The following is a 15,348-nucleotide window of genomic DNA, read 5'->3' as shown; positions in this document are numbered from 1 at the left end:
ACTGAGAATATATAAACAGACTAAGATGGCATTTTACCAGAACAACCTTCTCTGTGTCCTTTTTACACATCTAATTTGTTAGCCCAACTGATAAAACACATACGGTATCATCTCTTGTGTGTAGGTGGTGTCTCTGTGCAGCCTGAGGACATAGGTGATGTGGAATCCTGGCGCAGACGTGCTGTGTGTTTGGCTCTTTCACATTTGATAACCTGTCAGCAGGGCCAAAGCTATTCCGTAGCAGTCACAACAATGGTTAAAATGGGCGGAAGGAATGAATGAGTCTGTTGACCGTCTACCTACTTAGTACATGCGTAGTCTTTGGTTTCATTATGGCCTGACTCCTAAACTTTTTGTGGTGAAGGACCCCTTTGCTTGCTCTCCTCAGGATCGGGGTGCAAAGGAGTTATCGTACCACAAGATCTTGTTTTGGCTGTCTCTTTTCGGACATAGAGAGGGCTGCTGAGTCTTGGTCCAAACTCATCAGGAACCTTTGTTGAACCACTAAAAGATTTGTGCATTGGAGAAGCTCAGATTCTGTTGAGCACACGTATTTATTTCTCCATTTATCTGAATTCTGCCAAACTTTGCAGTAGAGCACTTAGTTAAAAGTTGGTGCTTAATACATGCTAATAATATCCAGTTTCTGTGTTTCAGTGTGTGTAATCAAATTTATGTCTTTCATATATTTGGCAGAGTAGTTAATCTACTTTAGCAGTGATTTAATTCATTATGGTTTATAAAATACTTTGAAAACAATTTTAGTCCATCTCCTGTACTTGAATGGCCACCGATGCCTGTATGGGTATTTATTAGAGTTTCGCCTTTGGAAAATACTGCAGTGTTGAAAACACGATTTCACGACAAGTGGGAAATGGTCTTCCTTTGGCAAAGCATATTTCATTCCCATCTGTGGAGGCTGAGGGTCGTTAATTGGTGAATTTAGAAGGACCTTGAAGGCCTGTCTATAGCACAGGAAGCTAGAGCTCCAGTGTTTACCTTGTGTGTCCTGAAAAACGAGAATGCTTATTTCTATTCTGCTTTGTATTTTGGCACCCTTAAAACACTCAAAGCGTATTATAATTGCAAATGGAATTTGGAATGGTGATGTATTCTGGAAGTGATGTAAACAGATTGCATTGAAAAGAGCTCCGAGCACGCAGCACCACTGCAGTAAGCCTGTCTGTCTTTCAGGTTGACCCCCTGTTTACAGTGCCAGCACCACCGCCGCCGATTTCCAGCAGTCTCACGCCTCAGATTCTGCCCTCCTACTTTTCCCCATCTTCATCCAATATTGCAGCACCGGTTGAACAGCTTTTGGTTCGGACTCGTTCCGTGGGTGTCAATACGTGTGAAGTTGGAGTAGTGACAGAGCCAGAGTGTCTTGGGCCCTGTGAACCCGGGACCAGTGTGAATTTGGAAGGGATCGTGTGGCATGAAACAGAAGAAGGTAAATACAATTTATTTTTCATCTATTTTCCCATGCCCTCTTCCTCATGATGTATGTGTGTCCCACCTGTAAGGGGAATTTGCTGTGTGGTGTTCAGAGAGGACAGAAAAGCGGTTTCTATGCTCTCTCGATTTTTGTTGAAATAAGAGCTATGTTTCTCTTTTTGTTCATGGCTGCTCTTACATTCACGAGCAATCTGGTGTCCCTCAAAGTGGTTTTCCGCTTTAAGCGCTAACTTGGAAGGCCTGTGAGAAGCAGGGTGAAGGTTACCCTTTCTCCTAGGAGGTGTCATGGAAATCAGAATGGGACATAGATCTCAAGTTCATTTCCTTCTTGGTTTGCTAACAGATCTGTCTCCGTGTGGGTGTCGTCGTGTTGTTGAGGCTTATATTTTCCCTTCTGAATCGACACAGGGTTCCTGCATTTAGCAGGGGCCATTGCTGTCATGTGACTGTGGCTGGTTGGGCTGAGAGCTAATGAAGCGAAGGTCAAAGGCTTAAGCCCCATTTGAGCCAGTCAGTTCTTTTCTGTGGCTGGAAACATGGCACCTTCCTGGCCCTTAACCCAGCAAGCCCTCTGGCAAGTGCTATTCATTAGTCACAAGAGAACCCAAGGTGCGAGAGAAATGGATCAGGGTGAATGTCTCATTGCTATTGGAAATACACATCAGGTGTATGTCGTACTTACAGTGGATCCAGACCATGGTTGGCCACATCTCACATCTCATATGATCATCAAGTAGAGCGTGTTTCAGATGGCCAGTGTCCTTGACAGAGGCCAACAGATAATTAGAGACTGAATATCAAGGAGAGAGCTGCATTGCTCCACGGGGGAGTGAGTAGAGGAGAGCACATAAGAAGGAAGCATGCCCCAGGGTACACCAGGGGACCAAAGGAAAATAAAAAACACAGGGGAAACATTTTTTCCTCTGAGCTGGATTGGTTAAGGATAAGGAGATGACTGTTGTCAATATCATGGTCTTTCCGGAGAGGAGTTCAGAGCAAAGATAAGGGTAATAAGGATCTGAGACACAAAATCGTTGTTTAGGTTCCTCTGTATCAAGGGGGAAAATTGAGGGCTGAAACTCAAAGGAGAGGAAGTAAAATATATGCTAAAGAGGCTGAGTTGATGGGAAAGGAGAATATATTGGGGGTAATTGTTGGGGGAGAAATAGTTGGGAGAAAATAGTTAAGAACAGTGACAAACTAGGGAATGAGAATAAAAATGAAGACTGAAAATCAGGTGACAGGTGTAAGCATAGTAGTCAGAAGGTAGAAAACAGCCCAAGCTGTTTCAAGATAGGAAAAAAAAACTTAAGGGGAAAATATTTGAATTCTATATATTACATTGAATGTACTCTTCTTGTAGGATGGATTTGGTAATTAGATTAAAAACTTTTGTGGATAGCATCAGTAAGGAAAAAGCAAGATTGAATTATGTAAGAAGTGACCAGAGAAAGGGAATGAAAGCAGTAGATACGGGAAGCTCTCTTATCTGCTCAAATAGAACCGAGCAACAGTTAAAATTTACTCTTGGTTTTAGAAATTTGGGGGGTTTTGGGGCTCCTCCCTCTTTGTACTTTTAACTGGAAAGCCATTTAAAACAGAACTACACAACCACATTGGGAGGAATTGATGTCAGAGGAGCGGGAATTAAACCTCTCCTGTCTTGCTTGCCTGTTTAGACCCTGTTCAGTGCAAGGGGTCCATGCGGGGAGACGGCTTCTCCCTCATTGCCCGTGGGTTGTGCACAGTGCATCTTCCCTTAGGTTTTCCCTAGAGCAGAAGTGGTGGATAAGAGCTTCAGACTGGCATCTTGGAGAGAAAAGTATAGAAAAGGCACCAAGACATTAATAAGGTTAATTAGTAGAGGTGACTTTCAGGAACAAAAAGATTTGGAAAGAGTAAGGGTTAATTCCCATCAACTTGAAAATCAGATTTTCTTGTAACTTGAATAATTGACTCCTTAGGGTGGAACACTGTCTTCCCTTTCCTAGATATGACTTGGTGCCCACCTGTACAAGGCTTGTCATGATTTTATTTATTCCAGCATGTGATAGGACAGGTTCCCGCAGTGTGACCTTCCTGCATGGTAGATGTTGTAAAATTAAATTAAAAATTAAAAATCCAGAAAGCTTGTCGCTCTGGAACAGCTCTAAGGCTTGCGTTATTTTTCACTGTGCTTAGGAGTCTGCTGGGTTTTGCCTTTTAACCTTGGCCTCTAATAAAAGATGAGATTATTTAGGGGGGAAAAAAAATCTGTGTTTAAAAACTGTAGCAGTACATGAGCTGATCAGGAATTCTGATACTCTGGGCATGTGCTTAAAGAGCTTTCATCATCATTAATATTTAGGAGTGATGTACATAAGCCCTCCCCATTTTCTTCCTGTTCTCTGAAAATCCGTCTCCGAAGTCTGATGTAACTGCTCTGATGCACTGTGATCCATGCATCCCTGTGGGTGGCTTCCCTTGATTCATACGGCAGACCAGTTGCTTTAGAGGCTTTTGAGGCACAGCAGCGGAGCCCTCAGCAGCTCCCGCCTCCTTTGAATTGCCTCACATCTTCTAGGATTTGGAGTGTGTGGATATTTACTGTGGTGACAAGTAGGAGATGGAGCTGTTAATAGAGTTATTCTTGCTGAATAAACTAAACTTCTGACCTCCGTAGAATTTAAGAACTCGCCTTAGTAGAGGCCTGGGTCATTAGATGTGTGTTTAATGTGTAACCATTTTCAAGAGCATTCCGTTTGCATTTTTTTTCGGTACAGTGTGTTTAAAGCTCTTGTACCGATTTAAAAATTAAACCCACTTGACCATTAATTTTTCCCTTTAGGGAAAAACAAAGAGAGAAACAGAACAAACACATTTGGAGCCACTTATTTGGCAGAGCTAAAAAAAGATGGATTTGGGGGGAAGTGAAGGGAAAGTAAGCTGTGGCTGTTTCTAGTATAAGTTTTCCCTAACAAAGAGCATTTGTAAAACTGTCAGTTGCCTTTGACTAACGTCCTATAGATTGAGTTGAATAAAATCTCTTCCTTGGTATTTTCGTTTTGAAGATATTGTATAACTGGTAGTGTTTTTCACAGACCCAATTTATGTGCATTCACGCATATGTGAAGCTTGTGTGTGTGTGTGTGTGTGTGTGTGTGTGTGTGTGTGTGTGTCTTAAGATCCTAGAAGTCTTAAAAGCTCCTATCTGCAGTCTTTGGGGGAATATTGAGTGTACATGTGATTTCGTTAGAAGGTGGTAGGAACAGCAGAACTGGAATACGAAATCCCCACTAGGTACCTAATTGTTTCTTATGCTTGGAATTCCTCATTTGAGGAGTGTTCTTTTAATCACACTTTCCCTCTTGTATTACTGCCAGCGCATAAAGTCCTGGTTGCCTAAGAACCAAACTACGCTTCGGAATAAAGTGTTAGGAGAGAAGTTCCCTCTGGAAATAATTAGTGGGTTTCAGATCATGCTTAATAGTAGAGCAAAACTATTACTGCATTTGGATATATAGTTATTCTACTCTGATCTTTCTTCTTTAAGGTGAATGCATAGGAGCAATGACGTATTGTACAAAATTACTTGCAGATGTTAGAAGGAATTTCCTTAGCATTTCATTCCTGACATTTGGGACACACATGCCAGTGTATAGTTATTTGTTTGAAAATTTGCTCTTTTGGGGAGGGAAAAACGGAAAGAAAACATGGTGTATACAGCAATGTATGTGAATACCTATGTGTTGAACTTGGCTTTTTAGCTTTCGAGAATGTGTTTTCCTTTTGATTCTTGAATCCTGTTTCTTACTGTTTTTTTTTTTTTTTTTTTTTGCCCACCCCGAGAACATACTTGTTTTGGTTGGGTCCATTATTCATTGTTATGACTGTTGTTTACCACAGCTCTGCCATTCTGTCCTTAGGCAAAGCCACCGAAGAAAAGGAAGTGAGAGAAAGAAAATCGGTGTTTGCCAGTGATAGTGATGTCCTTTTAAACATCTGTAGGTTAGAGATGACTGGTTCTCCACTTTGTGCCTGTGAATCACCTGGAGAGCTTTTAAACCATGCTGATGCCCAGGCACCATTCCCAGGTATCTCCATGGTCTGGGCTGGCATCTTGGTCTGGTTTGGTGACCTGCCATTGGTGTTTTTTCATATGTCCCCAGGGGCTTCTAATGTGCAAACAAGGATGAGAACCGTCGTCTCAGGGGAAAGAGGGGATGTCCTGGCCTTTGCAAGCTGCTCAACTTTTCCCCTTTAAGGAAGTCACGTGTATTATTGTCTCATTTTCTCAGGTATGACATGGACAGAGACACCTGCCATGTTTACCTTACAGGGTAGATAATGTCTGTCAAGATGCTGTGGTGTGACAGGTGAGCATAGCTGTTTAATGACTGTGCTAATGAGAAAGAGGGTTCAGCTTTGATCCTGAACATGAACTCCACATAGGTTTTGAGGGGCTTAATGCACAGCTAACTGGTGTACCGCTCGTCCTAATTTATCAGTACGGTGGGGTGGACCTTAGTTTGTTTCTCCAGTGAGCCAGACACTGTAACTTCGTCTCTGAGTGGTCCGCTGAGTTATTTTTGAAATAGCTCAGAAACTCAGAGTATTAGGGAAAGTTGATAAAAGTAGCAAATAAAAGATTGTACTCAGAAAACATTGAGAGTTTTCAGAGGGGTCGATGGGAGTACAAATGATGACTTATGAGAAAACACCTAGCGTGAGAGGAAGAATGCTTGTTTATGTCAGGTCCTTCACCCGATGTTCTGTGTGTTTTCTGAGGAAAGAAAAGTGATCTTGAGAATTCATGTTTGGATTAGAGAAGTAAATGATTTTTAAACCATCAGAGATGTTCTTCAATTCTTCTGCTTTTTCTGCATCTCCAAAGCCATAAAGAGGATAGTGTTTAACTGTGCAGTAGAGGGGTTTCAAGCTAATTCGTTAAAAAGCAAATGATCCTACATAATTGACGACCGATCTAACATATGGTATTGTTATTCCTATTCTGCAGTACTTACTTACCGATCTTTTTGAAAAGAGAACGTTCTTTTTAAATCTTGATTCCAGAGATTAAGTATTAATCCCAGCTTACTTCGTATTTTTAGTAACTGAGCATGGAGTTGGTGCAGTGCTTTAATGATTGAAACACTACTGTTTGTCGAGATAGTTCCCAGTGATCTTAGAAGTTCAGCTTTGACTCACAAGGGGAATAAGATGCCCACTTTCACTTCTGCATTTCATTACCTGCCATACCAGTGATGATTACAACTGTGCAGTGATGGGGAACTTTAAGATGGCTGGTGGGCAGGCTCCCTATCAGTACTGTGCTCAGTGGAGATAAACCAGCCCCTAGGATGTGAGTTTGGCAGGTGAACATAGTTGTTTAATCACTGAGCTAATGAGAAAAAGGGTCCAGCCTTGATCCTCAGCATAAACTCCACAGAGCTTTTGAGGGGCTGAAAGAACTACTAGTTACTTCCACTCCGTGTATCGTGCTGGGCGTGCTTGCTCCCCCGCCACCTTCCCGGGCCATCTTGCAGTGGTGGTTGCTGATGAAAGTACGGATTGTTTCTTGAAATTCATCGCCATTGGTGGAAGAGCAGTTCAAAGGATGCCCCTTCCACAGTGTACAAGTGCTACTCATTTTCACCTGCAAAACGCAGCCCAAATAGAAAATCGGATCCATATGTTTGCGGGACCGTATGCCAGCTTAATTACCTCTGATTATTCTGTGTACAACGGTGAAAATTTTTTTAATAAACTAAAATTGGTTTGATGACGTATATTATAAACAACTACAAAGCTCGTATCACAATTTTTTTTTAAAGAGTACTGAAACTAATGTTAGCAGCTTCATAGAAAAATACAGAAGGTAAAAATGGAGGCGAGGTCTTCACATAGTAGACGCTCAGTAAAGATGTGTTGACTGAAGGAGACAGGAAGGGAGGAGGGAAGCATTGTCTGGGCCATTTTCCTGAGTTTTGCTTTATGGTTTCTTGGACCTGTTTTATGCTTTTCTGATGAGGTAACGTGGCCAAAATCTGGATATGATGAGTGATTGTGCCTTGCTGGAAAGCCATAACACAGACAGTCACTTCACCTCTTGTTATTGTGAAAAATAACCTGCTATCAGGTAGGATTCAGCTTCATGTTTTTGGATCAAACATTTGTTCTTTTGTGCTATTTGTATATGTATTTTGGTGGTGACATTAGGTGTTAAGTAATGAAGTGGTAAGTTTCAAACTCACTGTATTAAAGGCATTTTGTTTCCCCTTTTGGTTGGTTGATATTGCAGCTAAATATAGTCCTGTATGTGAATACAGAAAGTAAAACATTTTAAACTAGACTTTTCTTCGAACTAAGGTATTATATAGTGAAAGATTTAAGAAGTTGTCTTATAAGATTTGTGGCTGTGTGGTATTGTCCTGTGTGCTTGTTTATCTTTTCCCTGTAAAGGAGTTGGTAAAAAAATCTGTCTTAATATTATAGTGACTCGGAACTGAAGATACTATTTTCTAATTACAAAATTCACACAGTCTCATGGGTTGCAAAGAATAGCTGTTGGCCCATCTGGATTAAAATATGAATTAAAATATTCCATCGGGGCTTCCCTGGTGGCGCAGTGGTTGAGAGTCCGCCTGCCGATGCAGGGGACACGGGTTCGTGCCCCGGTCCGGGAAGATCCCACATGCCGCGGAGCGGCTGGGCCCGTGAGCCATGGCCGCTGAGCCTGCGCGTCCGGAGCCTGTTGCTCCGCAACGGGAGAGGCCACAGCAGTGAGAGGCCCGCGTACCACAAAAAAAATTAAAAAAAAATTCCATTGACTTTTTTAAATACAATTTTTTATGGCAGCTTCTCGAGCTATAATTTACATAACATACAATCCATCTGTTTGAAGTGTAAAACTTGATGGCTTTTTAGTGTATTCAGAGTTGTGTAACCATCACCACAATTAATTCTAGAACATTTTCTTTACACTCCAAGAAACCCTGTATTCATTAGCAGTCACTACCACTTACCCCAGTTCCCCACTTTGTAGACTTTTACATCTTTGTCCTTACCTGATTCTTTGTTGTCTTTATGTGTAAATATGCGTGTTTTATGGATAAGGGAAAGGCTTGTTGAGCACTTACTATGTGCCAGGCACTGTGCTGGGCGTGCTTGCCGGGTAATTTCCTTGCGTCCTCAGGACAAAATCCAAAGTGAGCTCACTCTTATTATATTTTATTTAAAAAAAATTTTTTTATTGGAGTATCGTTGATTTACAATGTTGTGTTATGTTTTAAAAGAGAAGACTTAGAAAGGGATTCACCTGTGCAAGGCAGCACACCTGGTGAGGGAATTTGAACCTATGGTGGTTGGACTTCTAGAGCTCTTGCTCTTCACACCTCCTCCTGGGTGTGCTGGATTTCTGTCACTGCTCGAAAGACCCTGTATATCTCTCAAAGTGCTCTTTGGAGAGAGGGAGTAAAAAGTGATGTAAGAGCTGGAGTTTTTATTTTTAAGTGTGGAATGATAGGACATTCTTTATAGGTCTAGCGTCTGATTTTGGCAGGAGTCATTGAATCAGCTTCAGCTGGGTTGCTGTATACAAACCATCCCTTTCAGCCCCACTATGCTGTAAGCTTCCTTAGTGCACAAATCCCATCTGTTTTGTTCACTGTTGGATCCCCGGCGCCTGGCACAGAGTAAGTATGCCATACATATTTGTTGAATGTTGAGTAAATTCGCAAAACAAAGGGATATGGTCTTGATACCTGTTTAAGTTTGAATAGTGTCGCTTTCTACTCAGGAATATGCTACTTTTAAATTAAGTTTGGCCTACACAATCTGGAAAACAGAGTTCCAGAAATCTACTTTGTCACTGATTTTTTTTTTTAAAGCCATTATAAAATCTGACAATGTTTTTATTGTATTTCAACTTCCAACCTTGCTGTTATTAGACTTATTTCCACAAAAAAGGAGAAACAAAATATTTGGCGTGCTTCTTCCCTTCAATCATTTACATCCTCAATCTGGTTTTAATTTTTTGATTATAAAAGAAATACATGGCCATTTTAAGACATTTGGGGGAAAGAAAGAAAAAAATCTATGATCTCACTATTCAGGCAAGTACTTCAATTTGATTTCTTTCTTAACTTTTTAAATATCTATTTAAAAAACTGTAATGGAGATCATTCAGTAGTATACTTTTGAATATTCCTTTCTCTCCTTTTAATCTTAGCATTAAAAGATAAGCATTTCTGATGTTATTAAAATACTTTCTAAGACACATATTACATTGATATAAAATTATATAAAATGGACGCAAAAAATTTAAATTCCTCTCTTGGCAGCTATTCACATCGCCTTCAACTCCTTAGATAGCTGTCGGCACTGCGTCCTTGTGCATGAAGTTTTTGTATTGTTTTATGGACTTGCGATTATTATGCTAGCATCAGTTTTCAAGAAGCAAAATTGCTGAGCCCAGGACACAGGCTTTTTTAATGCACTAGAAGACGTTAACCGCTTAACCGCTTTCCCAAAATGTTGAACCGGTTCGCACTGCCCGGTGGAGTGCCCTCCTCCGTTACCTTTCCCAGCTGTGGCCTCAGTGACATTTTGATGACAAAAGGCATGAGGTTGTAAGTCAAATGCATAGCTTGCAGTGCCCATATCCAGGGTTCTGTCCTAGACAGAATGGGAATGGGACTTTCCCCTTGTAGTGAATATCAAAGTGGTCCAGCCTGAGAAGGCAGGTGTGCACGTGAAGTGACGTTCCCAAGAGAGCGTGCCGCCGGTGCTTTGCCTGGTGGAGGCCTTTGCTCTGGATGGAGGGAGCTTCAGATTTCATTCCTGCTTGTGTCTAGAATGACATTACAGCTTTTTTCCCCCCAGTGAAAGAAGTTAAAGAGACTTTTAGATCTGAGGAATTCAAACACCCAGGGGAGAAAATTAGCCTGTCAAGCATCCATTCTGAATTGGGAGGAATCTAAGTCACTCGTGTTTCTGTCTCTGCAAACATCTTTCTTTTGGGTTCTTCTCCTTCAGAATAAGGACAGGCGAAGGACAGGATCTTTATAGGAAAACCTTTGCGCCGCATGATTTGTTGATAACATATAGTTTGTCACTTGCCATACGCCAGCAGTTTTCGGATTTTTCTGTGGCACACCCCAGCCCTGCCCTGCCCCCAGCATTCCATTTCCTCTCATAGCCCCTTCTCTTGGCAGCCTCTGTGTATAGACACGGCAGGAGGAAGAACTATCCAGGTAGTTTTGAAAAGTAATACCTACCAGAGCATTCCCATATGTACCCAGGCCTTCTGTTTTCAGAGAAGTTTGGTTAATATTTCCCAGGCAAAAGCAAACTAAGCTGTAGGGAGAAGGAATAACATAAATTACAAAAAAGCTCTTCTCAGCGAAGTTGGGGGAATTAGGCTCATGGGCACAATTACAGAGTAACCAGCAAAGTCTGATGGAACAGCCCGGAGAGCCAAGAGGGGGGTGGATTAAAAAGTGATATGAGGTAGGCAAGACCCTTACTGCTCCCTTGATAATTACTTTTAACTGAATAGTAAACTGAGCAATCATGTACTCACCACACCCATATATATTCATTTCCTAATGATGCCTTCTGACTCAAATATATATTTGAGACACTTTCGTAGTATTGCAGTCCTCGGGTGTTAGAAGTATGGCTGTTTCCTTTACATGGCACATGACACATTTGGCAGGCCTGAACAATTAAACAGTTTTGCCCCGGGAACTTTACATTGCTCTGCCAACACCATGTAATTAGCATCTCATTTATGTGGAAAACTCCTGTAATTAGCCCTATTATTCTTCTAGAGAAACTGGGGTCCAGACAGTCTAAATAAAGTGACTGTGTACCCTTTCTGGATTTCTAGATTCTACCTAAAATGATCAGCCTTGCCTAGTTTTAAGTCTGTGTTTGTTGATATATGTGTGGATGAATATAACCAGTTATTTTTAAAATATGCTAAAAGGCAAATAAACATTTGCTTGTCAGTTTGAGGTTTTGACTGAAATGTGGGAACTCAATTCGGCTTATAGAGGGAAATGTTTTTAAAAAATTTAATATTCACCAAATATTTTTACAAAAATACCCCAAACGTCATTTTCGACTCCGTATTTCCTAACGAGAAAAAAAAAAAATGGCCCAGCACTTCCCATGCGTCAGAGGCGGTACCACATGTTCTTCTGGCTCAGTGGGCAGCCTGTTCCCGCCAGCCCTTCAGGGGCTCACACGTACATCTGCACCATTGGTATGTTGCCATGTCGATGTCTTCTTGGTATCCACGTTGACAGACAACTTTTGAAGGAAGTCAAGTTGAAAGAGCTGACTGGGGAGAACATTTAATGTGTCTTATTTCGCCTGAGTAGCAGCAGAGATCGACTTGTTTAAAGAGAGCCAACGAAGACTGCTTTCCACCACTTTATGCAGCTTCAGGAGAAGACCCAGTAGCTCTCCAGAATATGAAAAGCCACCCAGTTCCAGCCAGTGCTCTCAGAGAGCTGCTTCTTACCAGCACCTCGAATATATACATACGGAATTCTTTCTAGTTCAAACGAACCTGTAGAGGGTGGATGCGGGAAGAGCAGAAGAACCATCATTGGGGTCAAGGGCACTGGCTGGGCGCTCTCTGAACCTGGAACCTGGGTGGCTGCAGTAAGCAAGCATGTGAGAGGAGCTCTGAGTTCCAGAAGTCTTCGAAGAGTCAAGGGCAGACAAGTTAGGAGGCCGCAGACCGGAACTGGGACAGGCTGCTTTGCAAAAGCACTAGTGCCACGTTGTTGTCTCTTCCTTAAGACCTCTGCTTAGTAGGGGGACTAAAAGGCATTATACATTCACAGGGAGTTCTAAAAAATGTTAAGTGCTAAGTGGGTAGTGGAACAGATGACCCGATTAGGGGAACGGGGGGTCAGTTTTCAAAGAAACAGAATGCAGTGAGCTACTTAAAAGTATATTGACTGAACATTTCTCTTCAGTGATTCAGAAGGAGACTGTTAACCTCAAACCCTCAGCCAGTTACTAGAGAATCTCTGAAGTGTATTCCCTCTAGGACATCTCACTTTATATCTGGCTTTTGAATTAAATACCTTCTAAAAGTAAATATCATCAGTCATACCAGCCCACCTTGCATTTTCTTGCAGTAGCACATTTCCAAGTATGGAATTTCAACAAAGCACGACATATGTTGAGTGTGACCGTTAAGTATTTGAGGCTGTGGTTAGCGTTTTCTCAAAGCGGGGAAAATGGAGTCTGGGGAATTTATGACTGGGGTGGAAATCAAGGTAGGGTCTTAAGGAGAATCGAGTGCCACTGAGTTCCAGTAGCTTCAGTGATGGCGTGGGAGGAATCCAGTCTTGCCCACATACCCTCACCTCAAGGTTTCAGAAGGATATGGGCTGGACCATGCTGAGCCCCTCCTCTGAGGAGTCATTCCACTAACCCAAATTCTCTGGGGTCTGGGTTCTGGCTCGTCGATAAGCCCTTTTTTCTTCACGTTTGACTCCCTCCCTGATCACTCGTGATCAATAGAGTCAAGCTTTACACTACATTTCACCCAAGGGAGATGCAGATCTGTGCCAGAAGGGTAGCCACCCTTCACTCGGGTACGTTTACTCAGGGTAAACCTTTGCATATTTTGGGAAGTAGAAAGAAAAGTCTGGTGTTTAAAAAGGAATATTAGGGAATTGTCAGGGAGCCGAAATTTGTGTTGTTCATTCACTCTGCAAATTCTGGTAGCTTCAACTTGTTATGATTCAGCGTTTGGTGTCATTGCCCTGTTCATTTCATTGTGATTATGAATGAAAAGTGACAAGGGATAGCAGGAGTGCCAGGCCTGTTGGCAAGCGTAATGTGATTGATTAGAACCCAAAAGAGGGTCAGTTTTCAAAGAAGGCAGCCAAGGCCTTTCTTCTATTGCACATGAACTTCTTCTTTTTTTTTTTTTTTTCTGGTTACTTGAATAGTGAAAAGTATTTAGAGTGACAGTACCTGAGTAAAAAAAGTATGTTGAGTGGCTATGTGCCTTTATAGTCCCCCATGATAACTAAACAAAAGGAACATTTTTATACTTCATACAAAATACTGTGTATCAAGATTTTCTGGAAGGGCACAATTGCATAAAGCAAGAAGCACCTGTAATATTTTTATTAAAAATTCTCCTCTTGGCTGCAGTGGTTCTGATACCTGTCCATTTAGCAGATTTTTAAAAATGTATTGTTGCAGAACCCTCAAGAGTTCTTGGTGTTGCAGTTTGTGTTGGCTACTAGACAAGTGGTTTTTGAGAAAAGACGTGTGACTAAACCACGAGAAAAACCAGATTAACACAAAATGGTGTGATTGCTATTACTTTGGGGATGATAGAAGGTATTGGTCTTAAGAGCAAAGGGAGACTAGTTGAAAGGAAAAGGAAAACTGTGTGACTGTAACTAATAATGGTAACTTCCACTTCCCACTGTCCCCATTTGTTATAAAAGTGTACCTGTATGTAATGAACTAATGAAGTTCTTTGAGAGTGTTTGTTTCTTCTTCAGCTTTTCCTAAAATAGCTCTTGTTCACTGTGAAAGCTTATGTATTTTACATAAGCTAAATAATATGATGTAGTTCAGAAATGCTTTTGGACTTGTAGGGAAGCTTGACAAGGTACCAGGGAAAACCAGAACCCTAGAAAATAGCACTAGACCAGGTATCAAGAGAACTGGGGTGTTGTCTCACTTTCCTCCTGTGTGAAAATGGGGGGTGGGGTTTAGAGTACATCCTCTCTTGAAGATACCTGAAGTTTGGGGAGCAAAGGAACGTGAATATCTTAGAGTGTTCTTGCCAGAATTATTTCGGACTTAAAGCATCCGGAACAGAATTCTTAGGACACAGCCTTCATGGTATTACCCTTAAATCACCCTCTGGGTTAGTGCCACGTTCTGTTGAACAGGTGGGGATGGCCTGAGTCTCCATAAATGAATCTGTTTACTCAGATCATTTATTGAACTTTTAGCAGTTGTGCAGATAAAGTGGAGTCTAGTCTGAGTTTGGCTGACATTTATTTTATGCTCTGATACACTCCAAGGAAGAATGAGCACATTGAAGATGTTATCTGATAAGATTCCTAAAAGGTAGAATCCTCACAATTTCATTAGCAGGTTTCAAGCCCTTGGTCATTTGCCTGCTTAAGGTCCAACAGCTTCTAGCTCTGCTCTATCTACAGCTGGTTAAGACTCCCTAAAATGCCCAGATGACTGCTGTGATAATAGAGAATTGATTGGATGCATGAGAATAAACACATACATGTAGTTTAGTTTAATTTTTCACTTTTATTTAATTATTGAAGTATAGTTGATTTACAATGTTGTGTTAGTTTCTAGCGTATAGCAAAGTGATTCAGTTTATATATATATATATATATATGGTATATATAATGTATATATATCATATATATACATGTGTATATATATTCTTTTTCATTATGATTTATTACAGGGTATTGAATATAGTTCCCTGTGCTGTACAGTAGGACCTTGTTGTATATCTGTTTTATGTATAGTAGTTTGTATCTGCTAATCCCAAACTCCTGATTTATCCCTCCCCCACCCCCTTTCCCCTTTGATAACCATAAGTTTGTTTTCTGTGTCTGTGAGTCTGTTTCTGTTTTGTCAATAAGTTCATTTGTGTCATATTTTAGATTCCACATATAAGTGATGTCGTGTGATATTTGTCATTCTCCTTCTGACTGACTTCACTTAGTATGATAATCTCCAGGTCCATCCATGTTGCTGAAAATGGCATTGCAGTATTTCATTCTTTTTTTTATGGCTGAGTAGTATTCCATTGTGTGGATGCGCTTTCCATGTGTACAGTACATCTTCTTTATCCATTCATCTGTTGATGGACATTTAGATTGCTTC

General features: G+C 41.1%; 1 protein-coding gene across 13 annotated transcripts in view; it reads left to right on the top strand.

Annotated features, from left to right (window-relative positions):
- ZNF608 (zinc finger protein 608) overlaps positions 1–15,348 on the top strand; it is a 744,094-nt gene that overhangs the window by 681,028 nt on the left and 47,718 nt on the right. For all 13 annotated transcript variants that reach the window (XM_029216087.1, XM_029216082.1, XM_029216085.1 and 10 more), the window contains one exon: positions 1,195–1,450. In XM_029216087.1, coding sequence (XP_029071920.1) covers positions 1,195–1,450 — 256 coding nt within the window. The remainder of the gene's footprint in view (positions 1–1,194; positions 1,451–15,348) is intronic.

The sequence above is a fragment of the Monodon monoceros genome, unplaced genomic scaffold (assembly GCF_005190385.1).
Source record: "Monodon monoceros isolate NGI ecotype Baffin Bay Population unplaced genomic scaffold, NGI_Narwhal_1 Super_Scaffold_12, whole genome shotgun sequence".
NCBI lineage: Eukaryota > Metazoa > Chordata > Mammalia > Artiodactyla > Monodontidae > Monodon > Monodon monoceros.
Note: the sequence above shows the minus strand (reverse complement) of the source record. Positions and strands in the feature narration are given on the sequence as shown.